At 45.9% G+C, this 17,144-nt stretch overlaps 1 protein-coding gene across 3 annotated transcripts in view; it reads right to left on the reverse strand.

Annotated features, from left to right (window-relative positions):
• c22h17orf75 (chromosome 22 C17orf75 homolog) overlaps positions 1-16,914 on the reverse strand; it is a 28,679-nt gene extending 11,765 nt beyond the window's left edge. Inside the window, exons 1-4 of one of the 3 annotated variants that reach the window (XM_048555371.2) lie at positions 16,410-16,526; positions 12,148-12,361; positions 10,028-10,114; positions 5,204-5,329 (exon numbers count right to left, since the gene is read on the reverse strand). In XM_048555371.2, the coding sequence (XP_048411328.1) occupies positions 5,204-5,329; positions 10,028-10,114; positions 12,148-12,203 (269 nt within the window). In that variant the 5' untranslated portion in view covers positions 12,204-12,361; positions 16,410-16,526. Of the gene's footprint in view, positions 1-5,203; positions 5,330-10,027; positions 10,115-12,147; positions 12,362-16,390 lie in introns of all 3 variants that reach the window. The other 2 variants (XM_048555372.2, XM_048555370.2) reach the window with 2 other exon arrangements.
• Positions 16,915-17,144: the final 230 nt, after the last annotated feature.

Genomic DNA, 17,144 nt, shown 5'->3' on the forward strand with positions numbered 1-17,144 from the left:
TGGGCACAGCCTTAGAATTAGAGGGGGTAAATTTAAAACTGAAATGAGACGACATTTCTTCAGCCAGAGTGTGGTGGGCCTGTGGAATTAATTGCTGCAGAGCGCAGTGGAGGCCGGGACGTTGGATGCCTTCAAGGCAGAGATCGACAAATTCTTGATCTCAGAAGGAATCAAGGGTGACGGGGAGAGTGCAGGGAAGTGGAGTTGAAATGCTCATCAGCCATGATTTAAATGGCGAAGTGGGCTTGATGGGCCGAATGGCCTTACTCCCACTCCTATGTCTTGTGGTCTTGTGGTGTTACGTGGAAGAATGTCTGATGCTCTAGATTTGGCCTGTGATTTCACATAGAGATCACTTTTACTAGTTTTGTCCTTCCCTGGATTTTACTATCGGTGTATTCTCCAATGTTACTACCAACCACAACACCAATGGGGAATTGGAATGTGGCCAATTACAACACCAATAACTGAACAAAACCACAATTGATTGAGGGTCTGCTGGTTTCAATTCTCCAATTCATAATGTGAACGTGAACTTTTAATTTCCTGTTTAACATCTTAGCAACTGCATACACAGTGCATAAAAGTTCTTGAGTTACTTTGAATACTATACTCCCTTGATTAATGAATGGAGGCGGATAGGTGGCTGAGTGCCACAAAGCCAAACTATCAATCCAGAAACCCAGGTAATATTCTGGGGACCTGGGTTTAATTCCCACCATGGCTAATGGTCGAATTTGAATGCAATTAAAAAATCTGGAATTAAGAGTTTAAAACTAACCACCATTGTCGACTGTCAAAATAACCCGGCTAATTCTCTAATACCTTTTAGGTCATCTTTACCTGGTCTGATCTACATGTGACTTCAGTCCCACAGCAATGTGGCTGACTCTTAACTGCCCTCTGAAATATCCTAGGAAGCCACTCAGTTGTTACAATTGCTGGAAAGTCTCAAAAAAAAATCAGACACACCTCCAGGCATCGACTTAGGTACAACAGCAAAAATAGTTCTTCTCACTAATATCTGGGGGCTTGTGCCAAACTGGGAAAGCCGTCTCACAGATAGTAGGAACTGCAGATGCTGGAGAATCTGAGGTAACAAGGTGTGGAGCTGGATGAACACAGCAGGCCAAGGAGCATCAGAGGAGCAGGAAGGCTGATGTTTCCGGCCTAGACTGATTTCTGAAGAAGGGTCTAGGCCTGAAACGTCAGCTTTCCTGCTCGTCTGATGCTGCTTGGCCTGCTGTGTTCATCCAGCTCCACACCTTGTTATCTCAGAGCTGTCTCACAGCCTACTCAAACAACCTGACAGTCACATTCTCTCAAAATCATACATATTACAACACAGGGATAACAAACCAATCCAAAACAGCCTCACTGCAGAGACTTTTACTTATTTATTACAGACTCAGATTCTTGTCTGACAACACTCAGCAAGTTGATAACTGGAGAGAACCTAGACAGACATGAAAGGCTAGCAAAAAAAACAGCATTCCAGAAATAGTGTGGAGTTGGGGGAACACATCTGGTCAGGCAGCAGAGGAGGAGGAAAGCAGACATTAGTTTCAGAACTGAGGAAGGGTCCCAACCCAAAATATGACTTCCCTGCTCCACTGATGCTGCCCGGCCTGCTGTGTTTCTCCAGCTCCACAAGGTGTTGTCTCCAACTCCAGCTTCGGCAGTTCTTGCTATCTCCGAGTGACAGCATTCCAGAAGCTTCCTTGACAAAAGCTGCCACTTAACTAAGACCTAGTCAGCACCTGTTCCCTCTATTTCTTTTTATTTAAAGCATTCTGTGGTTGGTCGGCCAGCACCGGTCCTCCCTTGATTGACCAAATCAGCATCTACCAAACTTCCGGTCTTCAAATATCTGCAGTGTTTTTAAAGCAGTCATTAGCCTGCATTATTTTTCAAGGACAGCTCCCTACACCAAACTTTTTAAAACAAACAGCTGTTTGAATTTTAATTCTCAACTATAATTCCCAGTTCTAAACCGAGACTGAGAAAAATAAAAGAAAACACAGCATTGGTTGCAATATACCGAACAGGTAATGTCCCAGGCACCGTCACCATCTTTGGCAGGACAAGCACAGTACAATGGTTGAGAGGCAAAACGGCATTCCCTGCGAGTCTCCAACATTGACTCTGATGCCACGAGACTTCATAGTGTTCAAGTCAAACACGGGTGAAGAAATCACCTGTTTACCATGAGGGTCATGCTCATTGTCCTCTCTGGAATCAGCGCTCCTCCATATCAACACATTGGGGAATCAGTAAGGCCGGCAACAGCACAGGAAGTACTCTGGGTGGGGGACTTCAATGTTCACCAAGAGTGGCTCAGCAGCAGTACTAGTGATCAGGCTGGTCAGCTCCTAAGGACATAGCTGCGAGACTGGGTCTCTGGCTGGTAGTGAGAGAAGCGACAAGAAGGATAAACACAGTTGACCTCATCCTTATTAATCTGCCAGCTGCAGATGCATCTGTCCATGACAGTGTCAATAAGAGCGATCACTGCTTTGTACTTGTGAAATGAAGTCCTATTTTCACACTGAGAATGACTTCCACTGTGTTGTGTGGCACTATCACTGTGCTAAATAGGGTAGACTTCAAACAGATCTGGCAACTCAAGACTGGACATCCACGAGGTACAACAGCAGAATCAAACTCCAATACGAACTGCAGTCAATCCCTCACTCTACCATTACCATCAAACCAGGAGATTAACTTTAGTTCAAAGAGGACTGCTGGAGGGCAGCACCAAGCTAACGACCCTGAAAACATTCCGGTAATTGTACTGTGCTCTAAAACTTGCTGCTCACCTTGCCAAGCTGTTCCAGCACAGTTACTGGCATCTACCTAACAATGTGGAAAATTGCTCAGATCTGTCTTGTACATCCAACCCAGCAATTACCAGTCTACACACAAACATCAGTAAAGCGTTGGATACTCTCATCAAGAATACTATCGAGCAACACCTGATCAATGACGCCCAGTTTGGGTTCCACCAGGAACCTTCACTATAGCCTTGAACACAAACATGGACACAAGAGCTGAATTCTAGACATTAGGGGAGAGTGGCAACTCTGGACATCGAGGCTGCATTTGTTCAAGCATGGAATAAAAGGTGCTCTAGCAAAACTGGAGTCAACGGGAATCGGGGGGGAGGGGGAAAGGTCTTCGCTGATTGGAGTCACACCCGGCTCAAAAGGAAGGTGGCTAAGGTTGTTCAAGATTAGTCACCTCAGTTCCAGAACCTCTCTGCAAGAGCTCCTCAGGGTGTTTATTTTCCAAATGACCTGTTCAAAAATGTTATGAAAACACAGTTAGCGTAGGTGAAACTTGGTGCCAAGCCTCCTGGTTCTGAAGAAGGGACTTTACCACTTTGCCAGACAAGTGGCTGGTTAACTGGCTAGTTAACTCAACCACATTAGGGGCATTTAAACAGTCCTTGGATAAGCATATGGATGATGATGGGACAGTGTAGGGGAATGGGCTTAGATTAGTTCACAGGACGGCACAATAGAGGGCTGAAGGGCCTGTTCTGTGCTGTATTGTTCTATGTTCTCTGTCCTCAAAGTTCCTCAGGATAGTGTCCTAGTTCCAACCGCCTTCAGCTGCTTCAACCATCCCTCCATCATAAGGTCACAAGGGGGGATTGTTGCCAATAACTGCACAAGTTTTCAACACCATTCATGACTCCTCAGATACTAAATGAGCTGATGTTTAAATGTAGCATGAACTGGGCAACATCCAGGATTGGGCTGAAAAGTGGTAAGTAACATTCAGAACTATCACCAATAAGAGACATTCAATGGTCGCTGGATCCTCCATATCAACACTGGACTAGCCACATATAGAATGGAAACAACAGCAGGTCAGATGCTAGGAATCCACAGCAACCAACTCACCTCCTGACCATCTACAAAGGCACAAGTCGGGACTATGATGGAATACACCCCATTTGTCAGGATGCTTGTAGCTCAAACAATACTTACAAAGATTTCTTTTTCTCTATTCATTCATGGGATGAGGGCATCGTTGGCTCGGCAGCCTTTATTGTCCATCCCTAATTGCCCAGAGGGCAGATCAGAGTCAACCACGTTGCTGTGGGTCTGGAGTCACATGTAGGCCAAATCAGGTAAGGATGGCAATTTCCTTCCCGAAAGGGCATTAATGCTATCCAAGACAAAGCAGCTGCTTGATTGGTCCTATATCCACAAAACATCCACTCCCTCCACCACCGATGCTCAGTAGCAGCCGCATGTATTATCTACAAGATGCACTGCAGAAATTCACCAAGGTTTCTTAGACTGCACCTTTCAAATTCATGATCATTTAAAAGGACACGGGCAGCACATACACAGGAACACCACCACCTGCAACTTCCCTCCGAGCCACACACCATTCTGACCAATGCTTACTCTAAGCTGTATAGGTGTGTGTGATGTAGCCATTCCACATTTCCACACAGTGCTGGCATATCAATTAGGGCACTGGCTTCTGATTCCAGAATTTACCGCCACACACACATCTCAGAAGTCCGTACAGTCAGAAAGAAAATTAGAGGGATCACTGATCCCAACTTGAAAATGTGTCACTGTTCCTTCAGTGTTGTTAGTTCAAAGTCCTAGAATTCACTCCCTACAACAAATAGACTTCAACGGCTCAACAGCCCAGTACAATACCACTTTCTCAAGGCCAATGTGGGGTTGGCAATAATTACTGGACCAACTAGCAAAGCCCACATTCCTGAATAAATATTAAGGGGGGGAGAAAAAAGGGCCATTTCTGGCTGTTCTGATCATTTGAAGGAACTTTACATTTAGCTCCACTGCCTAGGTCAATCTCAAGGCCTTTCTAGTAGTGCTGCGCTGTTGAAATTGCTGTGTTTTGTATGCAACATTGAACCAAGACTCTATTCCCATGAAGATGGCATAAACGATCCCATGGTCCTTTTTGAAGGTGAATATTCTCCCAGAGTGTTGGCCAATGTTAATGCCTTTGGGTACATCACTAATACAAATCATCAGGACATATAAAGTGTTGCTTCCTGGAGGAGCTTGCCAAGTGTAAGCTGGTTGTCACACTTCCTTCAATTACAACCACGACTAAACATCTTTAACAATTGAATCAACACTTCAAGTTGCCTCACGGTTGAGAGAAGTTTTACATAAATGGAAATTCTTGAATCATTCTTTCTTACCTCAAATCCACGGCTGTTATCGTGCCCATTCTGCTTAACACAGCCCCTTTACTGAGGCGTTTAGCAATGAACGCTCGAAGCTCGGACTCAGCTACAACAGATAAGTTAGATGCCAATAAAGAGAGGCTGTAGAAAATACAATGGTTTTTTTGTTTAGTAAGTTGCACAAAGCATTTCACAAATGTAAACACCTTTTAAGACTTCATCTCATCTTAAGATCATTTCTGTGTTCGCAGACTCATACAGCTATCCACTGCTACAGGATTAGTACATATACCTTTGAAACGTTCAAACAGAAGAGATGCTCACGTTTCACAAGGGCAATAAATGTTACCCATTTGAGGAAAGAGGATAACAAATAACTTGTGATGAGTTACCATTCTCCAATAGGTTACCAGATATCACAACAAAAATATAAATTGCTGGAGAAACTCAGCAGGTCTGGTGGCATCTGTGAGAAGAAGGCACAGTTAACATTTCAAGTCTAATTTCTGATGACAATCTATTGATCATTCTCACTTATTCAGCTTTTCTATCCTGGCCTGCTATCCATAATCTCCTTATTTACCTACCCCTTTCATTTTTTTTCCCTGCCCACCACCAACAAAAAAACTTCAACATAACTACTAGTGATAATGGGAACTGCAGATGCTGGAGAATCCAAGATAATAAAATGTGAGGCTGGATGAACACAGCAGGCCCAGCAGCATCTCAGGAGCACAAAAGCTGACGTTTCGGGCCTAGACCCTTCATCAGAGAGGAGGATGGGGTGAGGGTTCTGGAATAAATAGGGAGAGAGGGGGAGGCGGACCGAAGATGGAGAGAAAAGAAGATAGGTGGAGAGTATAGATGGGGAGGCAGGGAGGGGATAGGTCAGTCCAGGGAAGACGGACAGGTCAAGGAGGTGGGATGAGGTGAGTAGGTAGGAGATGGAGGTGCGGCTTGGGGTGGGAGGAAGGGATGGGTGAGAGGAGGGAGAGACAGGTTGGACTGGTTTTGGGATGCAGTGGGTGGAGGGGAAGAGCTGGGCTGGTTGTGTGGGTGCAGTGGGGGGAGGGGACAAGCTGGGCTGGTTTTGGGATGCGGTGGGGGAAGGGGAGATTTTGAAGGAATTGGGAATAGGGGCTGGAATTTTTGCAGGAGGGTGGGTGGGAGGAGGTGTATTCTAGGTAGCTGTGGGAGTCGGTGGGCTTGAAATGGACATCAGTTACAAGCTGGTTAATTTAATAATAACATTTCAAGCCCACCGACTCCCACAGCTACCTAGAATACACCTCCTCCCACCCACCCTCCTGCAAAAATTCCAGCCCCTATTCCCAATTCCTCCGCCTCCGCCGCATCTGCTCCCACGATGAGGCGTTCCACTCCCGCACATCCCAGATGTCCAAGTTCTTCAAGGACCGCAACTTTCCCCCTACAGTGGTCGAGAACGCCCTTGACCGCGTCTCCCGCATTTCCCGCAACACATCCCTCACACCCCGTCCCCGCCACAACCGCCCAAAGAGGATCCCCCTCGTTCTCACACACCACCCCACCAACCTCCGGATACAACGCATCATCCTCCGACACTTCCGCCATCTACAGTCCGACCCCACCACCCAAGACATTTTTCCATCCCCACCCCTGTCTGCTTTCCGGAGAGACCACTCTCTCCGTGACTCCCTTGTTCGCTCCACACTGCCCTCCAACCCCACCACACCCGGCACCTTCCCCTGCAACCGCAGGAAATGCTACACTCGCCCCAACACCTCCTCCCTCACCCCTATCCCAGGCCCCAAGATGACTTTCCACATTAAGCAGAGGTTCACCTGCACATCTGCCAATGTGGTATACTGCATCCACTGTACCCGGTGTGGCTTCCTCTACATTGGGGAAACCAAGCGGAGGCTTGGGGACCGCTTTGCAGAACACCTCCGCTCGGTTCGCAATAAACAACTGCACCTCCCAGTCGCAAACCATTTCCACTCCCCCTCCCATTCTTTAGATGACATGTCCATCATGGGCCTCCTGCAGTGCCACAATGAGGCCACCCGAAGGTTGCAGGAACAGCAACTCATATTCCGCTTGGGAACCCTGCAGCCCAATAGTATCAATGTGGACTTCACCAGCTTCAAAATCTCCCCTTCCCCCACCGCATCCCAAAACCAGCCCAGCTTGTCCGCTCCCCCCACTGCACCCACACAACCAGCCCAGCTCTTCCCCTCCACCCACTGCATCCCAAAACCAGTCCAACCTGTCTCTGCCTCCCTAACCTGTTCTTCCTCTCACCCATCCCTTCCTCCCACCCCAAGCCGCACCTCCATCTCCTACCTACTAACCTCATCCCACCTCCTTGACCTGTCCGTCTTCCCTGGACTGACCTATCCCCTCCCTACCTCCCCACCTATACTCTCCTCTCCACCTATCTTCTTTTCTCTCCATCTTCGGTCCGCCTCCCCCTCTCTCCCTATTTATTCCAGAACCCTCACCCCATCCTCCTCTCTGATGAAGGGTCCAGGCCCGAAACGTCAGCTTTTGTGCTCCTGAGATGCTGCTGGGCCTGCTGTGTTCATCCAGCCTCACATTCATTATCTTCAACATAACTACTGCTCTCTTTCTCAGTTACTAACAGTTCTGATGAAGAGAGTCACTGAATTCAAAACATTAACTCTGATTTCTTCTCACAGAGACTTTTTCACCAGCTGAGCTCATCTGCAGTTCTTTACCATCCAGATAAGACCATCTGGAAAGTGCAAGAACAGTGAGAGAGTCAATCACACCGAATCAGATAGAAACCTGGCAGGGGAGTTGGGCAAGATGAAAAAGTTCCCCAAACTGGCAAACCAGATGCAATTGGAAAAAGTTTTTAGACAATCTTCATTTCAGAGGACAGGAAAAATGAACATGGTTGCCTGGTCACCATGATAATCTAAACTGGCTCAGTGCCTGTTTCCAGACATGGAGTAGTTTCAATTTTAACATTCCCCTTGTTATTAACTCATCCACTCCTGACACCTCGATCCAGCTGCACTAAGTGACTGGTAACTTCTGTCTTTAAATCCTGTGTTTGGAGGATTTAGAAAAATTTTTAAAATGCAATTATTTGTTTTTACAATGTTAAGTTCATCCCGAGATGGGAAATAAAATGGGCCACTCCTGATTCTCCTAATGTAAAGCAAAACAACAGCTTGTATTTTATGGAAACTTTTACTCTGTCATTCTCCTCGATGTTTTGGCCGTTTTGGAGTCATGCATAGAGCAGGGTCAGGACAGGATGTTGTAAGTTCCAGGGTTTAGATCTTTCATTAAGGTCAGGGAAGGTGGTAAAAGAGGGGGAGGTGTGGCTTTGTTAGCCAAGGACAGTACAACGGTGGCTGAAAGAACTTTTGATGAGGACTTGTCTACTGAGGTGGGATGGGGTGAGGTCAGAAACAGGAGAGGAGAGGCCACACTGCTGGGAGTTTTTTATAGGCCCCCACAAAGTTCCAGGGATGTGGAGGAGAGGATCGGCAAAACTATTCTGGGCAGGAGTGAAAAGAACAGGGTGGTCATTATGGGAGACATTAACTTCCCTAACATTGAATGGAAATGCTATAACTTTAGTACGTCGGATGCATCAGTTTTTGTTCAATGTGTGCAGGAGGGTTTCCCGACTCAGTATGTCGAAGGGCCGACAAGAGGGGAGGCCCCACTGGATCTGGTACTTGGTAATGAACCAGGCCAGGTGTTTGATTTTAGTGGTAGGTGAGCACTTTGGAGAGAGTGACGATAATTTGGTTATGTTTACTTTAGCAATGGAAAGGGTTAGGAACATGCCACAGGGCAAGAGTTATAGATGGGGGAAGGGCAATTATAATGCAATTAGGCAAGAGTTAGGAGGCATAGAATGGGTTAGCAAAATGCAAGGGATGGGGACAATTCAAATGTGGAGCCAGTTTAAGGAACAGATATTGTGTGTCCTTGATAGGTATGTCCCTGTCAGGCAGAGAGGAAGCGATAAGGTCAGGGAACTGTGATTTATGAAAGAAATTGTATCTCTCGTTAAGCTGAAGAGGGAGGCATATGTGACGATGAGACAAGATAGTTCAGATGAGGCGATGGAGAGTTAGATTAGCTAGGAAGGATTTAAAGAGAGAGAGTTAAGAAGAGCAAGGAAGGAACATGAGAGAGAGTTGTGAGAGCATGGAATGCGTTGCCAGCAGCAGTTGTGGAAGCAAGGTCATTGGGGGTCATTTATGAGACTGCTGGACATGCATATGGTCACAGAAATTTGAGGGTGCACACATGAGGATCAATGGTCGGCACAACACTGTGGGCTGAAGGGCCTGTTCTGTGCTGTACTGTTCTCTGTTCTATGTTCTAAACTTTGGCATCTCCGATTTCCTGACATTTTCTCAGGCAACCGTAAACTTTAGTTTTGGTCAATTTTGTAGGGTTGCAGAACCTGGAATCACCACAGGGAGGCAGCACAAACTCCAAACCAGCAAAACAAATTACTGCCAGTGTGCATCATTCATCTATAATAGAACATCTGACAATACCTAGTAAAATTAAAACAGAATAGGAAGGAAAGGCAATACTAAACCAATACACTGCCTGTTAAATCGTTAGCACAGCTAAACTCAATGTGTCATTTGATCCTTTCCTCCAAACACTTGCCATCGATATTTACTCTGAAATTAAAAACATTGTGTTTTGTTGTTTTAATTGATTTGTTATTTGCCCCCTTGTATTTAAAAACATTTGCAAGCATGTAATCTTTAAAATTCTATCGAGCAGTTCTAGTTGTGTAGATCTTCATAGGGCTGAAGTGATACGGGGTGGCACAGCAACTGCTTTCTTTACCTGAAATCCTCCTGAGACACTGTGTCCTTGGAGCATGTTTCTGGCGACTCATTTCTTCTGCCACCTTCATCTCCTAGCTGCAGAGACCTGGAAGACAACTTGCAATTACTGATCCATTTCTATCATGGTACAGAGGCAGAGGCCACTTCCAGATGATTCAGTGGGCAACAGAAACAGATATTAATACACCCATCTTAAAGGCTCATACATAATCACAGAGTATGTTTACATATGATTTGGTGCTCACATTCTTCCAAGTAAACCAATAAATTAACTGAATCATTTGGACCAACATGGTGAGCTGTGGTTCTTTGTATCACAAAAGGCACATTTCAGATCTGGGACCTTTCATCAGGGTTCTGTTCCTCTTCACATCTGTTGTCAGATCCCAGACCAACAGAGCATTTCCAGCTTTTCATTTTTATTAAAAATACAGAAAATTTACTTTTTCAAATGAGACAGGAAGTGTAGATTACAAGAACTGGTAAAGAAAATTGGAGCTATTCAGCGCATTTAATTCACTTGCACATGGAAATCAAACTTTCCCCGGTAAAAATCCAACTGGCTTGAATGACTCCAGAGCTTTTCTCCCCTGCACTGTCTTTCCTTGGGACACATATTAAAAACACGCTGTATGTACATGTACCCCCTGACAACAGCGCCATTCCACAGACAAGCTGACCTTTTTATTTAGGCCAACAGGTGGCTGAGTGGGTCTGCACCATGGCTCAGTGGTTAGAACTGCTGCCTCACAGCACCAAGGACTACGGTTCAATTCCAGCCTCAGGCAACAGTCTGTGTGAAGTTTGCACGGCCTCCCCATGTCTGCGTGGGTTTCCACCAGCCACTCTGGCTTCTTCCCACAGTTCAAAGATATGCAAGTCGGGTGGATTGGCCATGCTAAATTACCCACAGTGTTCAGGGATGTGAAGGTTAGGTTCATTAGCCACAGGAAGTGCAGGAATAGTGTAGAGGGATAGGTTTGGGTGGGTTGACCTTCAAAGGGTTGGTGTGACTTGTTGGGCAGAATGGCCTGTTCCCACACTGTGGGGATTCTAAGTTTGCCCTGGCAGAAGTCAACATTACAAATAGCCCTTCTAAAACTCAAAGATAAGAGATAATGGGAACTGCAGATGCCGGAGAATCCAAGGTAACAAAGTGTGGAGCTGGATGAACACAGCAGGCCAAGGTGCTTTTGTGCTCCTGAGATGCTGCTTGGCCTGCTGTGTTCATCCAGCTCCACACTTTGTTATCTTCTAAAACTCAAATCTGGGTGATCCACTTCCACAAAAGGTGCTTAAAATAAAGTAACACTGCATTCCTATAGCACCCAACAATTATATTGGAGAAATTCTGCAGGTGGTATCTGTGCAGAGAGAAACAGTGTAAATGTTGAGTTCTTCACAACTGGAGATCCTCTGTAAAAAGAGTCACACTGGACTCGAAACCTATTTCCCCTCGACAAAATTGCTGCCAGACCCACTGATTTTCTCCAGTATTTTCTGTTTTCATTTCAGATTTACAGCATCCACAGTACTTTGCTTTTATTAATATTATTGTGCACGTCTTTATAGTAATATCTTAATCAATGACTACAGAAGTCCAAACTTACAGGTAAACCCTGCATAATTTGTTATTGAGCAAACTACAGAGGAGAATGGTGACAAAATACCGGAAAATGTGAATAAACTTACAGAATGGACATGTTATTGGCAAGTGAGCTTATATGCAGAAGGTGGTAGCCTTTGGTGGGAAGAAGTGACATATTTCTGGGAGAGTAAGGGTCTAACTGAAATAGGCATCAAGGATACCAATGCATGAATTAACACTCACATGGGTATAATGAAGCAAACAACAAACTCATGCCTCATTTCTACAGAAAACAAACTGAAAAGCAACAAAATTACGTGAAGCATGTATAGAATCTCAATTTGACCACACTGAGTATCATGAACATTTGGTCTCCATATAATTTCAATGCTACAGATACACCAGAAGAAAGCATTTAAAAGTTTACAGCATAAAACCAGAACTGTTGCATTTTGGACAGTACACAGTGACTGCACTTTAAAAAGTGCTTAATTGGCTATCAACCATTTTGGAGATCCTCAGATAATTACCTCAAGAGTAATAAAGACATAAATGGATCCAGGGATGAAATTACAGTTGCGTGCATCAGCTGGGCATAATATATTTGCTCTCCTGACCGAGAAAAGGCTCAAATGGGATTTCACAGAAGTATTTCAAATCATCCAGTGTTTAAATGAAGGAAGAAGGAAGGAACTGTTCTGATGTCAAAGAGGATAATCATCAAAGGGCACTGGTGTAAGACAACTGACAGAAAAACCAGACTTAATATAAAGAATAAAAACCTCTTAAATTTGAATGGTTACGATTTGGAATTCATTGCTTCATAGGCTGGCAGAAACAGATCTGACAGCAGCATCCAAAGGAAAACTGGGTAAATACTCAATGGGAAAGAAATACTGGGACTGGGGGAAAAGAGGAGCGTGGGACTAACTGGATTGTTCTTCAAATGACGAAAAAAAACTGGCATGCACCTCAATTTGCCAAATGGCCTCTTTCTGTGCTTTTCTGTGATTGCAATTCAAAATTAGGAATTCTATCTACCAGGGCTCAGTGTTTTATTCAGAGATATGAGGAAAAACCCGAAAGGGAGTATTTAAAGGTTATTAAAGGGTTTCGCAAAGCAGGTGCAGAAAAGATCTTTTCACTTCTGGGCAGATCAGAACTAAATGGTCATAAATATGAGATTCCTTAAATAAGGAAGGAGAGGATCAAATATGAAGGTAGGCCAGCTAGTAATATTAGAAATGAAAACTAAAAATTTTCTTTCAATACATAAGAAACAAACCAGAGGCAAAAGTAGATATTGGGCCGCTCCAAGATGATGCTGAAAAGCTGGTGATGGGAGACAAGGAAATAGCTGAAGAACTTAATAAGTACTTTGTGTCAGTCTTCACAGTGGAAGACATGAGTAGTATCCCAACAATTAAGGAGAGTCAGGGGGCAGAGTTGAGTATGGTAGGCATTATAAAAGAGAAAGTGCTAGAAAAGCGAAAAGGTCTAAAAATTGATAAATCTCCTGGCCCCAATGGGCTACACCCTAGAGTTCTGAGGGAGGTGGCTGAGGAAATAGCAGAGGCTTTGACTGTGATCTTTCAAAAGTCACTGGAGGCTGGGAAAGTCCCAGATGATTGGAAAATTGCTGTTGTAACCCCCTTGTTTAAGAAAGGATCAAGACAAAAGATGGAAAATTATAGGCCGATTAGCCTAACCTCATTTGTTGGTAAAATTCTAGAATCCATTGTTAAGGATGAGATTTCTAAATTCCTGGAAGTGCAGGGTCGGGTTAGAACAAGTCAGCATGGATTTAGTAAGGGGAGGTCGTGCCTGACAAACCTATTAGAATTCTTTGAAGAGGTAACAAGTAGGTTAGACCAGGGAAACCCAGTGAATGTTATCTATCTAGACTTCCAAAAGGCCTTTGATAAGGTGACTCGCGGGAGGCTGCTGAGTAAGGTGAGGGCCCATGGTGTTCAAGGTGAGCTACTGGCTTGGATTGAGGTTTGGCTGTCTGACAGAGGGCAGAGAGTTGGGATGAAAGGCTTTTTTTCGGAATGGCAACCAGTGACAAGTGGTGTCCTGCAGGGTTCAGTGTTGGGGCCGCAGCTGTTCACTTTATATATTAATGATCTAGATGAAGGAACTAGGGGCATTCTGACCAAGTTTGCCGATGATACGAAGATAGGTGGACAGGCAGGTAGTACTGAGGAGGTGGGGAAGCTGCAGAAAGATTTAGACAGTTTAGGAGAATGGTCCAGGAAATGGCGGATAAAATTCAATGTGAGTAAATGTGAGGTTTTGCACTTTGGAAAAAAGAATACAGGCATGGACTATTTTCTAAACGGTGAGAAAATTCATAAAGGAGAAGTACAAAGGGATCTGGGAGTGTTGGTCCAGGATTCTCTAAAGGTTAACTTGCAGGTAGAGTCCATGATTAAGAAAATGAATGTAATGTTGTCATTTATCTCAAGAGGGTTGGAATATAAAAGCAGTGATGTGCTTCTGAGACTTTATAAAGCTCTAGTTCGGCCCCATTTAGAATACTGTGTCCAATTTTGGGCCCCACACCTCAGGAAGGACATATTGGCGCTGCAGCATGTCCAGCGGAGATTCACACGGATGATCCCTGGAATGGGAGGGTTAACGTACAATGAATGGCTGAGGATCCTGGGATTGTATTCATTAGAGTTTAGAAGGTTGAGGGGAGATCTAATAGAAACTTACAAGATAATGTATGGTTTAGAAGGGGTGGGTGCTGGGAAGTTGTTTCCATTAGGCAGGGAGACTAGGACCCATGGGCACAGTAATAATGGGAACTGCAGATGCTGGAGAATCCAAGATAATAAAATGTGAGGCTGGATGAACACAGCAGGCCCAGCAGCATCTCAGGAGCACAAAAGCTGACATTTCGGGCCCAGACCCTTCATCAGAGAGGGGGATGGGGTGAGGGTTCTGGAATAAATAGGGAGAGAGGGGGAGGCGGACCGAAGATGGAGAGAAAAGAAGATAGGTGGAGAGATAGGGAGGGGATAGGTCAGTTCAGGGAAGATGGACCGGTCAAGGAGGTGGGATGAGGTTAGTAGGTAGGAGATGGAGGTGCGGCTTGGGGTAGGAGGAAGGGATGGGTGAGAGGAAGAACAGGTTAGGGAGGCAGAGACACGTTGGACTGGTTTTGGGATGCAGTGGGTGGAGGGGAAGAGCTGGGCTGGTTGTGTGGCCCCAAGATGACATTCCACACTAAGCAGAGATTCACCTGCACATCTGCCAATGTGGTATACTGCATCCACTGTACCCGGTGTGGCTTCCTCTACATTGGGGAAACCAAACAGAGGCTTGGGGACCGCTTGCAGAACACCTCCGCTCGGTTCACAATAAACAACTGCACCTCCCAGTCGCAAACCATTTCCACTCCCACTCCCATTCTTTAGATGACATGTCCATCATGGGCCTCCTGCAGTGCCACAATGATGCCACCCGAAGGTTGCAGGAACAGCAACTCATATTCCACTTGGGAACCCTGCAGCCCAATGGTATCAACGTGGACTTCACCAGCTTCAAAATCTCCCCTTCCCCCACCGCATCCCAAAACCAGCCCAGTTCATCCCCTCCCCCCACTGCACCACACAACCAGCCCAGCTCTTCCCCTCTACCCACTGCATCCCAAAACCAGTCCAACCTGTCTCTGCCTCCCTAACCTGTTCTTCCTCTCATCCATCCCTTCCTCCCACCCCAAGCCGCACCTCCATCTCCTACCTACTAACCTCATCCCACCTCCTTGACCTGTCCGTCTTCCCTGGACTGACCTATCCCTTACCTACCTCCCGACCTATACTCTCTCCACCTATCTTCTTTTCTCTCCATCTTCGGTCCGCCTCCCCCTCTCTCCCTATTTATTCCAGAACCCTCACCCCATCCCCCTCTCTGAAGAAGGGTCTAGGCCCGAAATGTCAGTTTTTGTGCTCCTGAGCCTGCTGTGTTCATCCAGCCTCACATTTCATTCCCATGGGCACAGTGTTAGAATTAGAGGGGGTCAATTTAAAATGGAAATGAGGAGACAATTCTTCAGCCAGAGAGTGGTGGGCTTGTGGAATTCATTGCCACGGAGTGCAGTGGAGGCCGGGACGTTAAATGTCTTCAAGGCAAAGATTGATAAATTCTTGATCTCACAAGGAATCAAGGGGAGAGTGCAGGGAAATGGAGTTGAAATGCCCACCAGCCATGATTAAATGGTGGAATCGATGGGCCGAATGGCCTTACTTCCACTCCTATGTCTTATAAATACAATATGGGATTCAGAATAGGTGTCTCACCAGACAGTGACAAGAACAGGAACTTGCTAACAGAAATAGTCAAGCAAATTTTTTTTTGGAGTGGTCGGGCCAGGATTGCATCCACCCTAAGAAACATTCGGCCCTCGATCCTGCTTCACCATTCAACAGGGTAACGGCTGATCCAACATTTGCTGACGTCCACATTAACGCATTGCTTCCCCCCAACCAACCTTTGATTTCGATACTGATCGAGAATCTACTTCAGCCTTAAATACACACAAGGACCCTGGCCTCACGCCTCTCTGTGACTAAGGAGTTCCTGACACCCTCCACACACTGAGAAGAATCAATGAAGGAGCAAGGGACGGGGGTGTCAGGGAGGATCTTCTGAATCATAAGCAACAACAGGGATAGGTTTGTGTGAGGACTGTTGGTCGGGGGGGGGGTGGGAGGGAAGCGCTGGCGGCCGCTCTTTGCTGCCAGGGGCCGAGGATGAAGGCCGCACCTCCCCGGCTGGGCCTGACCTGTGCCTGCGGTACAGGCTGTAGAAAGCGTCCGTCTGCTGCTGCTCCTCTTCTATCTCCACATCCGCCTCCTTCTCATCGCCGTCCATGGAGCCCTGCAAGGAGGTGCGGCTGATCATCCCGGGCAGGGTCCCCGATCCAAAACCCGGGAGGGGAAGCCGTGAGAGGAGGGTTCGTCCACCCTTCGATAACAGTCCGGCCGCTACTCCCTTCTCCGGCACAAACGTTCCCCCCAGCGCAGGCTGAGGTTGCTGTGCTGAGCCCTGCCCAACAGCCCTTTCCTGAAATAAACTTGACTCAACTCACAATAGATTTACATCCCGCGTCAATCCATAAATTAAACGTTCAGCTTGCCTCAGTGTCAGCTCTGACTTTGAGTCAGAAGACCGTAGCTTAGTCCACTCTACAATTAAAAGAAATGAAAACAAGGACTGCAGATGTTGGTCTGAAACAAACAAAAACACACATTGTTGGAAAAAATAGAGTCAACGTTTCAAACCCAATGCCCTTTGAGAAGACTATACCGAACTCAAAACATTAACTGTCTTTTCTCACCACAGATCGTTATTTATACATTAGCTTGCCCTTTCTGGCTGCTGCTGAACTGCATCTCTGCAATGAGCTGCCTGGTCACGAACTCCCTTGTTTCACATGTTATTCAGGTGTTTCAAGTTCTGGTCCTGGAGGTTGATCTTCACCGTGTACAGGGGATGGTGATTCTTCTCACCCACCATT

The sequence above is a fragment of the Stegostoma tigrinum genome, chromosome 22 (assembly GCF_030684315.1).
Source record: "Stegostoma tigrinum isolate sSteTig4 chromosome 22, sSteTig4.hap1, whole genome shotgun sequence".
Lineage (NCBI taxonomy): Eukaryota > Metazoa > Chordata > Chondrichthyes > Orectolobiformes > Stegostomatidae > Stegostoma > Stegostoma tigrinum.